This window comes from Heptranchias perlo, unplaced genomic scaffold (assembly GCF_035084215.1).
Source record: "Heptranchias perlo isolate sHepPer1 unplaced genomic scaffold, sHepPer1.hap1 HAP1_SCAFFOLD_326, whole genome shotgun sequence".
In the NCBI taxonomy this organism is placed as follows: Eukaryota; Metazoa; Chordata; class Chondrichthyes; order Hexanchiformes; family Hexanchidae; genus Heptranchias; species Heptranchias perlo.
In genome coordinates, this window is record NW_027139338.1 from 166019 (window position 1) to 184205 (window position 18187).

General features: G+C 48.5%; 1 protein-coding gene across 1 annotated transcript; it reads right to left on the bottom strand.

Annotated features, from left to right (window-relative positions):
• Positions 1-3897: 3897 nt before the first annotated feature.
• LOC137311314 (uncharacterized) lies at positions 3898-15996 on the bottom strand. The gene is made up of 2 exons (XM_067978604.1): positions 15874-15996; positions 3898-4619 (listed from the first exon to the last, which is right to left on the bottom strand). The coding sequence occupies exons 1-2, from the start codon at positions 15969-15971 to the stop codon at positions 3977-3979; spliced, it is 741 nt and encodes a 246-aa protein (XP_067834705.1). The 5' UTR covers positions 15972-15996; the 3' UTR covers positions 3898-3976.
• Between the last annotated feature and the right edge of the window lie 2191 nt (positions 15997-18187).

Below are 18187 nucleotides of genomic sequence, written 5' to 3' on the forward strand. Positions count from 1 at the left end.
ATGTGAGGAGTGATGCGAGAGCATTGTGGTGGCAGTGAAGAAGGAGTTTTGTGGTGAAGGAGGTGATGTGGAAGACCAAGTGTAGGAGAATGATTAAGTGTGCTCACTTTGACTGACCTGCACTGGATCCAGGTTCGGGAGATGTTACTCCTGCTGGTGACCTCCTCTGCCACCTCGAGCCAGGCCTTCTTGGTGGCAGAGGCAGGCCACTTCCTCCGGTCCGCTGGGAAAAACGTTCTCCACCTCCTCCTCACCCCATTGAGCAGCACCTGGAGTGAGGAGTCTGAGAACCTTGGAGCAGCCTCGCCTCTGGGCTGCTCCATGCGGCCAATTTGGTTGTTTGCTGCAGGGGGAGTATTGAAGGACTGCCCCTTTAAAAAGGGCTCCTCCAGCTGACAGCCTGTGATGTGGGTGCACAGCCCGCCCGCTGCGCAGGTCTGCAACGGGAAACCCGGAAGCCACGGTAACTGCCTTCAATTTGGCTGCGATTGTGTGCGAAGCACCCCGAATTCACTGGGCGCGTTACCCACCTCCCTCCTAATATCGGGCCCATTGGGTCAGATTGGGGCGATTAACAGAGGGAGAGGGAAATAGAGATGGAGAGAGAGTGACAGAGAGATGGAGAGAGTGACAGAGAGATGGAAAGAAAGTGACAGAGATGGAGAGAGAGTGACAGAGAGGTAGAGAGAGAGTTACAGAGAAATGGACAGAGAGTGACGGAGAGATGGAGAGAGTGACGGAGAGATGGAGAGAGTGACAGAGAGATGGAGAGAGTGACAGAGAGATGGAGAGAGTGACAGAGAATGGGTGAGCTAGAATGAGTAACAGAGAAAGAGAGGGAGAGAAATGGAGAGATAACGAGATAAAGGGATAGAGATGGAGAGACAATGATAGAGAGATTTGGAGAGACAGTATGGGAGATGGAGCGAGAATAACAGAGTGAGGGAGAGGTAGAGATGGAGAGAGAGTAACAGATAGAGGGAGAGATAAATAGAATGTAACAAAGGGAGATAGAATAAGAGAGAGAGAAATGGAGAGGTAGAGATGGGCAGAAAGTGGGAGATAGAGATGTGGAGAGTAACAGAGTGAAGGGTAGATAAAAGAGTGGGAGTGAGAGAGATGGACAGAGAGTGTAAAGGAAAATCAGAAATGACGGGAAAGTGGTGAAGAGAAATTGAAGAAAATATACGAGAGAGACAGGGTCGAGAGAGAGAGAGAGAGAACGAGAAAGAGAGAGCCCAGCAGAGAGAGAGAAAGACAATGTGTGAGAGACCAACACAATCTCTTCAATGGGAAAGAGAATTGTTGGGGTAAATCGGCCTTCAATTCACCATCTCCCATTATTCACTCCGGTCCAAAAGCAATTTCATCCCCAGAGAGAGGGGAGACACGGATAGAAAAACAGATTCCTGGGGAATGCTCAACTCAGTTTATTAAAGATTATAAGGTACAGAGAGAGATCACACACTCATTATGGTCACAGCTCATTTGACTCAATCCAATCTCCAAAGATGGGATCTCGCTCATTCCAACAAATCCATCAGAATAACATCACACACAGCAATCGGGGAAATGATATTGAAACAGCGAACTTCAATGGGTCAAGAGAATAAAGCTCACAACACAGAACATGGAGGGATTAAATTCACCAAAACTCGCAGAACAAGGAGGTGATGGATTAGTTAATCAGCAAAATTCACTCTACACTGTCCCATCAAACACTCCCAGGGCAGGTACAGACCGGGTTAGATACAGAGTAAAGCTCCCTCTACACTGTCCCATCACACACTCCCAGGGCAGGTACAGGGTTAGATACAGAGTAAAGCTCCCTTTACACTGTCCCATCAAACACTCCCAGGGCAGGTATAGGGTTAGATACAGAGTAAAGCTCCCTCCACATTGTCGCATCAAACACCCCTAGGGCAGGTACAGACCAGGTTAGATAGAGAGTAAAGCTCCCTCGAAACTGTCCCATCAAACACTCCTAGGGCAGGTACAGACCGGGTTAGATACAGAGTAAAGCTCCCTCTGCACTGACCCATCAAACACTCCCAGGGCAGGTACAGACCGGGTTAGATACAGAGTAAAGCTCCCTCTACACTGTCCCATCAAACACTCCCAGGGCAGGTACAGGGTTAGATACAGAGTAAAGCTCCCTCTACACTGACCCATCAAACACTCCCAGGGCAGGTACAGACCGGGTTAGATACAGAGTAAAGCTCCCTCTACACTGTCCCATGAAACACTCCCAGGGCAGGTACAGACCAGGTTAGACACAGAGTAAAGCTCCCTCCACACTGTCCCATCAAACACTCTCAGGGCAGGTACAGCACGGGTTAGATACAGAGTAAAGCTCCCTCTACACTGTCCCATCAAACACTCCCAGGGCAGGTGTAGGGTTAGATAAGGAGTAAAGTTCCCTCTACACTGTCCCATGAAACACTCCCAGGGCAGGTACAGAACAGGTTAGATACAGAGTAAAGCTCCCTCGACACTGTCCCATCAAACACTCCCAGGGCAGGTTCAGCACGGGTTAGATACAGAGTAAAGCTCCCTCTACACTGTCCCATCAAACACTCCCAGAGCAGGTACAGGGTTAGATACAGAGTAAAGTTCCCTCTACACTGACCCATCAAACACTCCCAGGGCAGGTGTAGGGTGAGATAAGGAGTAAAGTTCCCTCTACACTGTCCCATCAAACACTCCCATGGCAGGTACAGATCGGGTTAGATACAGAGTAAAGCTCCCTCTACACTGTCTGGAGAATGAGAAATTATCAGAGAGATTGATCTGGAGAATGAGAGATTATAATAGAGATTGATCTGGAGAATGAGAGATTATTATAGAGATTGATCTGGAGAATGAGAGATTATTATCGGGATTGATCTGGAGATTGATCTGGAGAATGAGAGATTATTAGAGAGATTGATCTGGAGAATGAGGGATTATTATAGAGATTGATCTGGAGAATGAGGGATTATTATTGAGATTGATATGGAGAATGAGGGATTATTATAGGGATTGATCTGGAGAATGAAGGATTATTATAGAGATTGATCTGGACAATGAGAGATTATTATAGGGATTGATCTGGAGAATGAGGGATTATTATAGAGATTGATCTGGAGAATGAGAGATTATTATAGAGATTGATCTGGAGAATGAGAGATTATTATAGGGATTGATCTGGAGAATGAGGGATTATTATAGAGATTGATCTGGAGAATTAGGGATTATTATAGAGATTGATCTGGAGAATGAGAGATTATTATTGAGATTGATCTGGAGAATGAGGGATTATTATGGAGATTGATCTGGAGAATGAGAGATTATTATAGAGATTGATCTGGAGAATGAGCGATTATTATTGAGATTGATCTGGAGAATGAGCGATTATTATTGAGATTGATCTGGAGAATGAGAGATTATTATTGAGATTGATCTGGAGAATGAGGGATTATTATAGAGATTGATCTGGAGAATGAGCGATTATTATTGAGATTGATCTGGAGAATGAGAGATTATTATAGAGATTGATCTGGAGAATGAGAGATTATTATAGAGATTGATCTGGAGAATGAGGGATTATTATTGAGATTGATCTGGAGAATGAGAGATTATTATAGGGATTGATCTGGAGAATGAGAGATTATTATAGAGATTGATCTGGAGAATGAGAGATTATTATAGAGATTGATCTGGAGAATGAGGGATTATTATTGAGATTGATCTGGAGAATGAGCGATTATTATTGAGATTGATCTGGAGAATGAGAGATTATTATTGAGATTGATCTGGAGAATGAGAGATCATTATAGAGATTGATCTGGAGAATGAGAGATTATTACAGAGATTGATCTGGAGAATGAGAGATTATTATCGAGATTGATCTGGAGAATGAGAGATTATTATAGAGATTGATCTGGAGAATGAGGCCTCGCTGACGTGTTCCTGGGTCCTGTAATGATCTTGACCATTACACGCAGTAATCTGGGGCGTTGCAATCCTGACATTGAATCTGGTTCCCATCGCACCTTCTGATAATAAATCCAGCCCCCTTAATCTGTTGTAGCTTTTCTCGGATTATGCGGATGGATTCTGGATTATTATCGCGTCTGAACACTTCACTGAAAACAAAATACTTCCCAATATTCTGGTTCCCCCAGGCGGTATTAAAGGGACTCCCGCTTAAAGGGCTCACGATTTCGCAGTTCTGATTCCCACTGAAACAGTTCCTGATACAGGGGGTGTTCCTGGTGTAGAATATCACACAGCCCACCGTCATTTTCCTGGCGTGAAGCTTATTCTGAAAGCTCTGGGCAGCGATGGTATTAATGCCGAGGTTTCTATCATCATCGGTGAGATACAACAGTTTATACTCTGAACACTGCTCGCCTGTGTGCGGAAAGACAGCCATGTAGTTTAGCCGAGGGTGATTCAGGGAGTTGGCTGTATTGTATTTAATACTCGGGGTCACCGTGCCTCTTATCCCGGGTGGGAAATAGCCTCCAAACACATTCCTGTTGCGACACTCCGTCGGAGTTAAAGCCATCAGGAAAGCGAACTGTCTGTCTGTCGGCCGTCCATTCTCGTCTTCCGTCACAGCTTCAGGTCTGAAACTAGAAGAGTGAACAGGGGGTGAGAGAGAGGCAGAGAGAGTGAGGGAGGGAGGGAGAGACAGGGAGTGAAAGAGAGAGAGAGACAGAGAGTGAGAGAGAGAGAGTGAGAGAGAGAGAGAAAGTGAGAGAGAGAGAGAGGGAGGAGGGAGGAGGGAGAGACAGAGAGTGAAAGAGAGAGAGAGAGTGACAGACAGAGTTAGTATTGAGAGAGGCAGAGAGTGTGAGAGAGAGAGACAGAGAGTGAGAGAGAGGGAGGGAGAGAGAGTGTGAGACAGAGAGGGAGAGAGAGAGAGAAAGTGAGAGAGAGAGAGAGATAGAGAGAGAGAGGGAGGAGGGAGAGACAGAGAGTGAAAGAGAGAGAGAGAGTGACAGACAGAGTTAGTATTGAGAGAGGCAGAGAGTGTGAGAGAGAGAGACAGAGAGTGAGAGAGAGGGAGGGAGAGAGTGAGGGAGGGAGAGAGAGTGAGAGAGAGAGAGGGAGGGAGAGATAGAGAGAGAGAGAGAGAAAGTGAGAGAGAGAGAGTGAGAGAGAGAGAGAGACAGAGAGGGAGAGAGAGTGTGAGACAGAGAGGGAGTGAGAGAGTGAGAGTGTGTGAGAGAGAGGGAGAGAGAAAGAGAGAGTGAGAGAGAAAAACAGAGGGTGAGAGAGAGACAGTTAGTATGTGAAAGAGAGAGGGAGGGAGGGAGATACAGAGAGCGAGAGAGAGAGAGACAGAGGGTGAGAGAGAGAGGGAGTGAGAGAGAGAGGGAGTGATAGAGAGAGGGAGTGATAGAGAGAGAGAGTGAGAGAGAGTGAGAGGGAAAGAGAGAGTGAGAGAGAGAGAGAGAGACAGAGTTAGTATTGAGAGAGGCAGAGAGTGTGAGAGAGAGAGACAGAGAGTGAGAGAGAGGGAGGGAGAGAGAGTGTGAGACAGAGAGGGAGAGAGAGAGAGAAAGTGAGAGAGAGAGAGAGATAGAGAGAGAGAGGGAGGAGGGAGAGACAGAGAGTGAAAGAGAGAGAGAGAGTGACAGACGGAGTTAGTATTGAGAGAGGCAGAGAGTGTGAGAGAGAGAGACAGAGAGTGAGAGAGAGGGAGGGAGAGAGTGAGGGAGGGAGAGAGAGTGAGAGAGAGAGAGGGAGGGAGAGATAGAGAGAGAGAGAGAGAAAGTGAGAGAGAGAGAGTGAGAGAGAGAGAGAGACAGAGAGGGAGAGAGAGTGTGAGACAGAGAGGGAGTGAGAGAGTGAGAGTGTGTGAGAGAGAGGGAGAGAGAAAGAGAGAGTGAGAGAGAAAAACAGAGGGTGAGAGAGAGACCGTTAGTATGTGAAAGAGAGAGGGAGGGAGGGAGATACAGAGAGCGAGAGAGAGAGAGACAGAGGGTGAGAGAGAGAGGGAGTGAGAGAGAGAGGGAGTGAGAGAGAGAGGGAGTGATAGAGAGAGGGAGTGATAGAGAGAGAGAGTGAGAGAGAGTGAGAGGGAAAGAGAGAGTGAGAGAGAGAGAGAGAGACAGAGTTAGTATGTGAGAGAGAGAGGGAGGGCGAGACAGAGAGTGAGAGAGAGAGAGGGAGTGAGAGAGAGAGAGAGGGAGTGAGAGTGAGGGAGAGAGAGAGACAGAGTTAGTATGTGAGAGAGAGAGGGTGGGAGAGACAGAGAGTGAGAGAGAGACAGAGGGTGAGTGAGAGACAGACAGTTAGAGAGAGAGAAGGAGAGTGAGAGAGAGGGAGTGAGAGAGAGAGAGGGAGTGAGAGAGAGAGAGGGAGTGAGTGAGAGAGAGAGGGAGAGACAGAGAGTGAGAGAGTGAGAGTGAGAGACAGAGGGTGACAGAGAGAGACAGAGTTAGTATGTGAGAGAGAGAGTGAGAGAGAGGGAAGGAGGGAGAGTGAGACAGAGAGTGAGAGAGAGAGAGACAGAGGGTGAGAGAGAGACAGACAGAGTTAGTATGTGAGAGCGATTCAGAGAGAGAGTGAGAGAGAGAGAGTGGGAGAGAGACGGAGAGAGTGGGAGAGAGATGGAGAGAGTGGGAGAGAGATGGAGCATAAGAAACAGGAGCAGGAGTAGGCCAATCGGTCCCTCGAGCTTGCTCCGCCATTCAATAAGATCATGGCTGATCTGATCCTAACCTCAAATCTAAAGAACACAAGAAGTAGGAGCAGGACCTGGCCACTCAGCCCCTGGGCCCGCTCCGCCACCTACAGGGCCTTGACCGATCCGAACTCAGCTTCATATCCAATTTCCTGCCCGCTCCCCGTAACCCCTAATTCCCTTTACTTCGAGGAAACTGTCTATTTCTGTTTTAAATTTATCTAATGATGTAGCTTCCACAGCTTCCTGGGGCAGCAAATTCCACAGACCTACCACCCTCTGAGTGAAGAAGTTTCTCCTCATCTCAGTTTTGAAAGAGCAGCCCCTTATTCTAAGATTATGCCCCCTAGTTCTAGTTTCACCCATCTTTGGGAACATCCTTACCGCATCCACCCGATCAAGCCCCTTCACAATCTGATATGTTTCAATAAGATCGCCTCTCATTCTTCTGAACTCCAATGAGTAGAGTCCCAATCTACTCAACCTCTCCTCATATGTCCACCCCCTCATCCCCGGGATTAACCGAGTGAACCTTCTTTGTACTGCCTCGAGAGCAAGTATGTCTTTTCTTAAGTATGGAGACCAAAACTGTATGCAGTATTCCAGGTGCGGTCTCACCAATACCTTATATAACTGCAGCAATACCTCCCTGTTTTTATATTCTATCCCCCTAGCAATAAAAGCCAACATTCCGTTGGCTTTCTTGATCACCTGCTGCACCTGCATACTAACTTTTTGATTTTCTTGCACTGGGACCCCCAGATCCCTTTGTACTGCAGTACTTTCCAGTTTCTCGCCATGAAGATAATAACTTGCTCTCTGATTTTTCCTGCCAAAGTGCATAACCTCACATTTTCCAATATTGTATTGCATCTGCCAAATCTCCGCCCACTAATCCAGCCTGTCTATATCCCCTTATAGGTTTTTTATGTCCTCCTCACTCTCTACTTTCCCTCCCATCTTTGTATCATCTGCAAACTTTGATATGTTACACTCGGTCCCCTCCGAGAGAGTGAGAGAGTGAGGGAGGGAGAGAGAGACAGACAGAGAGTGAAAGAGAGAAAGAGAGTAAGAGAGAGAAAGAGAGTAAGAGAGAGGGAGTGAGAGAATGAGAGAGTTAGTGTGTGAGAGTGAGAGTTCGTGTGTGAGAGAGAGAGTGAGAGAGTTAGTGTGTGAGAGAGAGTGAAAGAGTTCGTGTGTGAGAGAGAGAGTGAGAGAGTTAGTGTGTGAGAGAGTGAGAGAGAGAGTTAGTGTGTGAGAGAGTGAGAGAGTTAGTGTGTGAGAGAGAGAGAATGAGAGAGTTAGTGTGTGAGAGAGAGACAGAGTGTGAGAGAGACGGGAAGCAGCTGTCTGAAAGTGGAGATGATATCTCCCTGTTTCGCTTGTTTTGGGTTTTGGTTCCAGTCCTGGGAGATTGTGAATTCATAGGAACATAGGAACAGGAGTAGGCCATTCAGCCCCTCGTGCCTGCTCTGCCATTTGATAAGATCATGGCTGATCTGTGATCTAGCTCCATATACCTGCCTTTGGCCCATATCCCTTAATACCTTTGGTTGCCAAAAAGCTATCGATCTCAGATTTAAATTTAGCAATTGAGCTAGTATCAATTGCCGTTTGCAGAAGAGAGTTCCAAACTTCTACCACCCTTTGTGCGTAGAAATGTTTTCTAATCTTGCTCCTGAAAGGTCTGGCTCTAATTTTTAGACTGTGCCCCCAACTCCTAGAATCCCCAACCAGCGGAAATAGTTTCTCTCTATCCACCCTATCTGTTCCCATTAATATCTTATAAACTTCGATCAGATCACCCCTTAACCTTCGAAACTCCAGAGAATACAACCCCAATTTGTGTAATCTCTCCTCGTAACTTAACCCTTGAATTCCGGGTATCATTCTAGTAAACCTACGCTGCACTCCCTCCAAGGCCGAAGATGCGGTGCCCAGAACCACAGGGTTCACATTACATTGGGAGCGAATGTGCTGACTGGTCTCCAAGGGTGAGGGGGGTGGGGAGGAGACAGAGAGAGCGAGGCAGAGAGAGAGACAGATGGAGAGAGAGACACACACACAGATAGAGAGAGAGAGACAGATAGAGAGAGAGACACACACAGATAGAGAGAGGCACAGATAGAGAGAGACACACAGATAGAGAGAGAGACAGATAGAGAGAGAGACTCACACATAGAGAGAGAGACAGATAGAGAGAGACACACACAGATAGAGAGAGAGAGACAGATAGAGAGACACACACAGATAGATAGAGAGACAGATAGAGAGAGACACACACAGATAGAGAGAGGTACAGATAGAGAGAGAGAGACACACACAGAAAAAGAGGGAGAGACACACACAGATAGAGAGAGAGAAACACACAGATAGAGACACAGATAGAGAGAGAGACAGATAGAGCGAGACATAGATAGAGAGAGAGACACACACACAGATAGAGACACGGATAGAGAGAGACACACACAGAAAAAAAGAGTCACAGATAGAGAGAAACAGATAAAGAGAGAGACAGATAGAGAGAGACACACACAGATAGAGAGACAGATAGAGAGAGAGACACAAACAGATAGAGAGAGACACAGATAGAGAGAGAGACGGACAGGAGAGAGACACACACACATAGAGAGAGAGACATAGAGAGAGAGAGACATAGAGAGACAGAGACATAGAGAGAGAGACACACACACAGATAGTGAGAGGCACAGAGAGAGAGAGAAAGATAGAGAGACACAGATAGAGAGACACAGATAAAGAGAGAGTGAGAGACAGATAGAGAGAGACACACATAGAGAGAGAGACACACACATAGAGAGAGAGACACACACACAGATAGAGAGAGTCACACAGATAGAGAGAGAGACAGATAGAGAGAGAGACACACACACACAGATAGAGACAGATAGAGAGAGATACACTGATAGAGAGAGACACAGATAGAGAGAGATAGAGAGAGAGACAGACAGAGAGAGAGAGACAGACAGCGAGACACACACACACAGATAGAGAGAGTGACAGATAGAGAGAGAGATAGACAGGGATAGAGAGAGAGAGAGAGACAGGGAGAGAGAGAGAGAGACAAGGAGAGAGAGAGAGAGAGAGAGACAGGGAGAGAGAGACAGAGAGACAGGGAGAGAGAGAGAGAGAGAGAGAGACGGGGAGAGAGAGAGAGACAGGAAGAGAGAGAGAGAGACAGGGAGAGAGAGAGAGAGACAGATAGAGAGAGAGAGACAGATAGAGAGAAAGAGACAGATAGAGAGATAGGGATAGAGAGGGAGGGAGAGAGAGAGACAGACAGACAGGGAGAGAGAGAGAGAGACAGGGAGAGAGAGAGAGCGAGAGAGAGAGACAGGGAGAGAGAGAGAGATAGGCAGGGAGAGAGAGAGAGAGAGAGGCAGGGAGAGAGAGAGAGAGAGAGACAGGGAGAGAGAGAGAGAGAGACAGGGAGAGGGAGAGAGAGACAGGGAGAGAGAGACAGGGAGAGAGCGAGAGAGACACAGAGAGCGAGAGAGACAGATTTTTTTTATTCATTCATGGGATGTGGGCGTCGCTGGCGAGGCCGCCATTTATTGCCCATCCCTAATTGCCCTTGAGAAGGTGGTGGTGAGCCGCCTTCTTGAACCGCTGCAGTCCGTGTGGTGAAGGTTCTCCCACAGTGCTGTTAGGAAGGGAGTTCCAGGATTTTGACCCAGCGACGATGAAGGAACGGCGATATATTTCCGGGTACGGGAGCATAGTGGTTATGTTACTGGGCCAGCAATCCAGAGGCCTGGACTAAAATCCAGAGTCATGAGTTCAAATCTCGCCACGGCAGCTGGCGAATTTAAATTCAATTAATTAATTAATTAAATTCAATTAATTAAATAAAAATCTGGAATTAAAATACTAGTATCAGTAATGATGGCCATGAAACTACCGGATTGTCGTAAAAACCCATCAGGTTCACTAATGTCCTTCAGGGAAGGAAGCCTGCCGCCCTTACCCGGTCTGGCCTATATGTGACTCCAGACCCACAGCAATGTGGTTGATTCTTAATTGCCCTCTGAAATGGCCCAGCAAGCCACTCAGTTGTAAAATCTCGCTACGAAAAGTCATAATAAGAATAAAACCGGACGGACCACCCGGCATCGGACCACTAGGCACCATACACGACAACAGCAAAACACCAAGCCCAGTCGACCCTGCAAGGTCCTCCTTACTAACATCTGGGGACTTGTGCCAAAATTGGGAGAGCTGTCCCACAGACTCGTCAAGCAACAGCCTGACATAGCCACACTCACAGAATCATATCTTTCAGCCAACGTCCCAGACTCTTCCATCACCATCCCTGGGTATGTCCTGTCCCACCGGCAGGACAGACCCACCAGAGGTGGCGGTACAGTGATATACAGTCAGGAGGGAGTGGCCCTGGGAGTCCTCAACATTGACTCTGGACCCCATGAAATCTCATGGCATCAGGTCAAACATGGGCAAGGAAACCTCCTGCTGATTACCACCTACCGTCCTCCCTCAGCTGATGAATCAGTCCTCCTCCATGTTGAGCACCACTTGGAGGAAGCACTGAGGGTAGCAAGGGCACAAAATGTACTCTGGGTGGGGGACTTCAATGTCCATCACCAAGAGTGGCTCGGTAGCACCACCACTGACCGAGCTGGCCGAGTCTGAAGGACATAGCTGCTAGACTGGGCCTGCGGCAGGTGGTGAGCGAACCAACACGAGGGAAAAACTTACTTGACCTCGTCCTCACCAATCTACCTGCCGCAAATGCATCTGTCCATGACAGTATTGGTAGGAGTGACCACCGCACAGTCCTCGTGGAGATGAAATCCCGTCTTTGCACTGAGGACACCATCCAACGTGTTGTGTGGCACTACCACCGTGCTAAATGGGACAGATTCAGAACTGATCTAGCAGCTCAAAACTGGGCATCCATGAGGCGCTGTGGGCCATCAGCAGCAGCAGAATTGAATTCCAGCACAATCTGTAACCTGATGGACCGGCATATTCCTCACTCTACCATTACCAACAAGCCAGGGGATCAACCCTGGTTCAATAAGGAGTGTAGAAGAGCATGCCAGGAGCAGCACCAGGCGTACCTAAAAATGAGGTGCCAACCTGGTGAAGCTACAACACAGGACTACATGCATGCTAAACAGCGGAAGCAACATGCTATAGACAGAGCTAAGCGATTCCACAACCAAAGGATCAGATCAAAGCTCTGCAGTCCTGCCACATCCAGTCGTGAATGGTGGTGGACAATTTAACAACTAACGGGAGGAGGAGGCTCTGCAAACATCCCCATTCTCAATGATGGCGGAGTCCAGCACGTGAGTGCAAAAGACAAGGCTGAAGCGTTTGCAACCATCTTCAGCCAGAAGTGCCGAGTGGATAATCCATCTCAGCCTCCTCCCAATATCCCCACCATCACGGAAGCCAGTCTTCGGCCAATTCGATTCACTCCACGTGATATCAAGAAACGGCTGAGTGCACTGGATACAGCAAAGGCTATGGGCCCTGACAACATCTCAGCTGTAGTGCTGAAGACTTGTGCTCCAGAACTAGCTGCGCCTCTAGCCAAGCTGTTCCAGTACAGCTACAACACTGGCATCCACCCGACAATGTGGAAAATTGCCCAGGTATGTCCTGTCCACAAAACGCAGGACAAATCCAATCCGGCCAATTACCGCCCCATCAGTCTACTCTCAATCATCAGCAAAGTGATGGAAGGTGTCGTCGACAGTGCTATCAAGCGGCACTAACTCACCAATAACCTGCTCACCGATGCTCAGTTTGGGTTCCGCCAGGACCACTCGGCTCCAGACCTCATTACAGCCTTGGTCCAAACATGGACAAAAGAGCTGAATTCCAGAGGTGAGGTGAGAGTGACTGCCCTTGACATCAAGGCAGCATTTGACCGAGTGTGGCACCAAGGAGCCCTAGTAAAATTGAAGTCAATGGGAATCAGGGGGAAAACTCTCCAGTGGCTGGAGTCATACCTAGCACAAAGGAAGATGGTAGTGGTTGTTGGAGGCCAAGCATCTCAGCCCCAGGGCATTGCTGCAGGAGTTCCTCAGGGCAGTGTCCTAGGCCCAACCATCTTCAGCTGCTTCATCAATGACCTTCCCTCCATCATAAGGTCAGAAATGGGGATGTTCGCTGATGACTGCACAGTGTTCAGTTCCATTCGCAACCCCTCAGATAATGAAGCAGTCCGAGCCCGCATGCAGCAAGACCTGGACAACATCCAGGCTTGGGCTGATAAGTGGCAAGTAACATTCGCGCCAGATAAGTGCCAGGCAATGACCATCTCCAACAAGAGAGAGTCTAACCACCTCCCCTTGACATTCAACGGCATTACCATCACCGAATCCCCCACCATCAACATCCTGGGGGTCACCATTGACCAGAAACTTAACTGGACCAGCCATATAAATACTGTGGCTACGAGAGCAGGTCAGAGGCTGGGTATTCTGCGGCGAGTGACTCACCTCCTGACTCCCCAAAGCCTTTTCACCATCTACAAGGCACAAGTCAGGAGTGTGATGGACTACTCTCCACTTGCCTGGATGAGTGCAGCTCCAACAACACTCAAGAAGCTCGACACCATCCAAGATAAAGCAGCCCGCTTGATTGGCACCCCATCCACCACCCTAAACATTCACTCCCTTCACCACCGGCGCACTGTGGCTGCAGTGTGCACCATCCACAGGATGCACTGCAGCAACTCGCCAAGGCTTCTTCGACAGCACCTCCCAAACCCGCGACCTCTACCACCTAGAAGGACAAGGGCAGCAGGCGCATGGGAACAACACCACCTGCACGTTCCCCTCCAAGTCACACACCATCCCGATTTGGAAATATATCGCCGTTCCTTCATTGTCGCTGGGTCAAAATCCTGGAACTCCCTTCCTAACAGCACTGTGGGAGAACCGTCACCACACGGACTGCAGCGGTTCAAGAAGGCGGCTCACCACCACCTTCTCAAGGGCAATTAGGGATGGGCAATAAATGCCGGCCTTGCCAGCGACGCCCACATCCCGTGTACGAATAATTTAAAAAAAGTCGGGATGGTGTGTGACTTGGAGGGGAACGTGTAGGTGATGTTGTTCCCATGTGCCTGCTGCTCTTGTCCTTCTAGGTGGTAGAGGTCGCGGGTTTGGGAGGTGCTGTCGAAGAAGCCTTGGCGAGTTGCTGCAGTGCATCCTGTGGATGGTAGATACTGCAGCCACAGTGCGCCGGTGGTGAAGGGAGTGAATGTTTAGGGTGGTGGATGGGGTGCCAATCAAGCAGGCTGCTTTGTCCTGAATGGTGTCGAGCTTCTTGAGTGTTGTTGGAGCTGCACTCATCCAGGCAAGTGGAGAGTATTCCATCACACTCCTGACTTGTGCCTTGTAGATGGTGGAAAGGCTTTGGGGAGTCAGGAGGTGAGTCACTCGCCGCAGAATACCCAGCCTCTGACCTGCTCTCGTAGCCACAGTATTTATATGGCTGGTCCAGTTAAGTTTCTGGTCAATGGTGACCCCCAGGATCTTGATGGTGGGGGATTTGGCGATGGTAATGCCGTTGAATGTCAAGGGGAGGTGGTTAGACTCTCTCTTGTTGGAGATGGTCATTGCCTGGCACTTATCTGGTGCGAATGTTACTTGCCACTTATCAGCCCAAGCCTGGATGTTGTCCAGGTCTTGCTGCATGCGGGCTCGGACTGCTTCATTATTTGAGGGGTTGCGAATCGAACTGAACACTGTGCAATCATCAGCGAACATCCCCATTTCTGACCTTATGATGAAGGGAAGGTCATTGATGAAGCAGCTGAAGATGGTTGGGCCTCGGACACTGCCCTGAGGAACTCCTGCAGCATTGTTCTGGGGCTGAGATGATTGGCCTCCAACAACCACTACCATCTTCCTTTGTGCTAGGTATGACTCCAGCCACTGGAGAGTTTTCCCCCTGATTCCCATTGACTTCAATTTTACTAGGGCTCCTTGGTGCCACACTCGGTCAAATGCTGCCTTGATGTCAAGGGCAGTCACTCTCACCTCACCTCTGGAATTCAGCTCTTTTGTCCATGTTTGAACCAAGGCTTTAATGAGGTCTGGAGCCGAGTGGTCCTGGCGAAACCCAAACTGAGCATCGGTGAGCAGGTTATTGGTGAGTAAGTGCCGCTTGATAGCACTGTCGATGACACCTTCCATCACTTTGCTGATGATTGAGAGTAGACTGATGGGGCGGTAATTGGCCGGATTGGATTTGTCCTGCTTTTTGTGGACAGGATATACCTGGGCAATTTTCCACATTGTCGGGTAGATGCCAGTATTGTAGCTGTACTGGAACAGCTTGGCTGGAGGCGCAGCTCGTTCTGGAGCACAAGTCTTCAGCACTACAGCTGGGATGTTGTCGGGGCCCATAGCCTTTGCTGTATCCAGTGCACTCAGCCGTTTCTTGATATCACGTGGAGCGAATCGAATTGGCTGAAGACTGGCTTCTGTGATGGTGGGGATATCGGGAGGAGGCCGAGATGGATCATCCACAGAGAGAGACAGAGAGAGACACAGATAGAGAGAGAGACACAGATAGAGAGAGAGACACAGATAGAGAGAGACACACAGAGAGAGACAGAGAGAGACAGAGAAACAGAGAGAGAGAGGGACACAGAGAGAGACAGAGAGAGAGAGAGAGTGAGAGAGAGACACAGAGGGAGAGAGAGAGACCCAGATAGAGAGAGACACAGAGAGAGACGCAGAGAGAGACAGAGAGTGAGAGCGAGAGAGAGAGACACAGAGAGAGAGAGACACAGATAGAGAGACACACAGATAGAGAGACACATAGAGAGACACACAGATAGAGAGAGACACACAGATAGAGAGAGACACTCAGAGAGAGAGAGAGACGCAGAGAGAGAGAGAGATCGTTGCCTGGTGAAATGTCTGGACAGGGTTTCTCAACCTGGGCCTTTATCACAGCCCTGCTCTCTCACTGTCTGGTGAAATGTCTGGACATGGTGTCCAGACCTGGGTCTTTATCAGTGCCCCAGATGACCCTCTGGTATCAGCCAGGATTTACCCAGCCGAGTTTCAGTCTGCCCCAGGCAAGGAGGGTGAGACTGGGGCCTGAGATTGGGGGCAGTCATCAATACCATTTATGACCCCAGTGATCCCAGGGACCTGGAGAAGGAATACTTTAAATACACTTACTCTGAGACAATGAGAGACAAGACATCGGTATTCAGCTCGGCCCCGTCTGATGTGGGGGCCCAGAGCAGGAAGAGTAGAGAAAACCAGAGAGTCCACATGGTGGGAACTGACAGCACGGTCCAAATCCTGAAATAGAGAGAAGAGGAATCAACAGGGGCAGGAAGATAGAAACAGAATCCAGAGAGAGAGAGAGGGGGAGAGAGAGAGTCCGCTACATAACCCAGAGAGAGAGAGAAAGACCGATACATAACCCAGAGAGAGAGAGAGGCCGATACATAACCCAGAGAGAGAGTCCAATACATAACAGTGAGAGAGAGAGAGAGTCCGATACATAACCGAGAGAGAGAGAGTCTGATACATAACCCAGAGAGAGAGAGAGAGAGACTCCGATACACAACCCAGAGAGAGAGAGTCCGATAGATAACCCAGCGAGAGAGAGAGAGAGTCCGATGTCCAGAGAGAGAGAGAGTCCGATAGATAACCCAGAGAGAGAGAGGCCGATACTGAAACCCAGAGAGAGAGTTTGATACATAACCCACAGAGAGAAAGAGAGAGAGAGAGTCCAATACATAACCCAGAGAGAGAGAGTCTGATACATAACCCACAGAGAGAGAGAGAGAGTCTGATACATAACTCAGAGAGAGAGAGTCCGATACATAACCCAGAGAGAGAGAGTCTGAGACATAAGCCAGAGAGAGAGAGAGAGAGTCCGATGCATAACCCAGAGAGAGAGAGTACGATACAAAACCGAGAGAGAGTCCGACACATAACCCAGAGAGAGAGAGAGAGAGTCTGATACATAACTCAGAGAGAGAGAGAGAGTCCGATACATAACCCAGAGAGAGAGAGAGAGTATGATACATAACACAGAGAGAGAGAGAGTCTGATACAGATTCCAGAGAGAGAGAGAGAGAGTCCAATACATAACCCAGAGACAGAGGGAGAGAGTCCGATACATAACCCAGAGAGAAAGAGAGTCCGATACATAACGCAGAGAGAGACAGAGGGAGAGAGTCCGATACATAACCCAGAGAGAGAGAGAGAGTCCGATACAAACCCAGAGAGAGAGTCTGATACATAACCCAGAGAGAGAGAGGCTGATGCAAAACCCAGAGAGAGAGAGTGTGATAAATAACCCAGAGAGAGAGAGAGAGAGTCTGAAACGTAACCCAGAGAGAGAGAGTCCGATACTTAACCCAGAGAGAGAGAGAGAGTCTGATACATAACCCAGAGAGAGAGAGGGAGAGAGAGAGAGTCTGATACATAGCCCAGAGACAGAGGGAGACTCTGACAAAAAGCTCAGAGAGAGACAGAGTCCGATACATAATCCAGAGAGAGAGAGAGTCTGATACAGATTCCAGAGAGAGAGAGAGAGTCCGATACAAAACCGAGAGAGAGAGTCCGATACATAACCCAGAGAGAGAGAGAGAGTCTGATACATAACCCAGAGAGATAGAGAGTCCGATACATAACCCAGAGAGATAGAGAGTCCAATACATAACCCAGAGAGAGAGAGAGAGTCAGATGCATAACCCAGAGAGAGAGAGAGTCAGATACATAACCCAGAGAGAGAGAGAGAGTCAGATGCATAACCCAGAGAGAGAGAGAGTCAGATACATAACCCAGAGAGAGGGAGAGTCCGATACATAACCCAGAGAGAGAGAGAGAGTCTGATACATAACCCAGAGAGAGAGAGTCTGATACATAACCCAGAGAGAGAGAGAGAGTCTGATACATAACCCAGAGAGAGAGTCTGATACATAACCCAGAGACAGAGAGAGAGAGAGTCCAATATATAACCCAGAGAGAGAGAGAGAGTCCGATACAAACCCAGAGAGTGAGTCTGATACATAACCCAGAGAGAGAGAGAGTCCGAGACATAACCCAGAGAGGGAGAGGGAGAGTCTGATACATAACCCAGAGAGAGAGAGAGAGTCTGAAACATCACCCTGAGAGAGAGAGAGTCCGATACTGAACCCAGAGAGAGAGAGAGAGTCTGATACATAACCAAACCAGAGAGAGAGACCGATACAGAACCCAGAGAGAGAGAGAGTCCAATACATAAACCAGAGAGAGAGAGGGAGAGAGAGAGAGTCTGATACATAACCCAGAGAGAGAGAGAGAGAGTCCGATACATAACACAGAGAGAGAGAGGGAGAGAGAGAGAGTCTGATACATAACCCAGAGACAGAGAGAGAGAGAGTCCGATACATAACCCAGAGAGAGAGACTCTGACAAAAAACTCAGAGAGAGAGAGAGAGAGTCTGAAACATAACGCAGAGACAGAGGGAGAGAGTCCGATACATAACACAGA

What these genes read in the sequence shown, in the direction of transcription:
- LOC137311314 (XM_067978604.1), bottom strand. Translation starts at nt 15,971, where the DNA reads ATGTGGACTCTCTGGTTTTCTCTACTCTTCCTGCTCTGGGCCCCCACA. An exon ending in TTGTCTCTCATTGTCTCAGA is followed by an intron (nt 4,620 to 15,873) that starts GTAAGTGTATTT and finishes TCACTCTTCTAG; the next exon opens with TTTCAGACCTGAAGCTGTGA.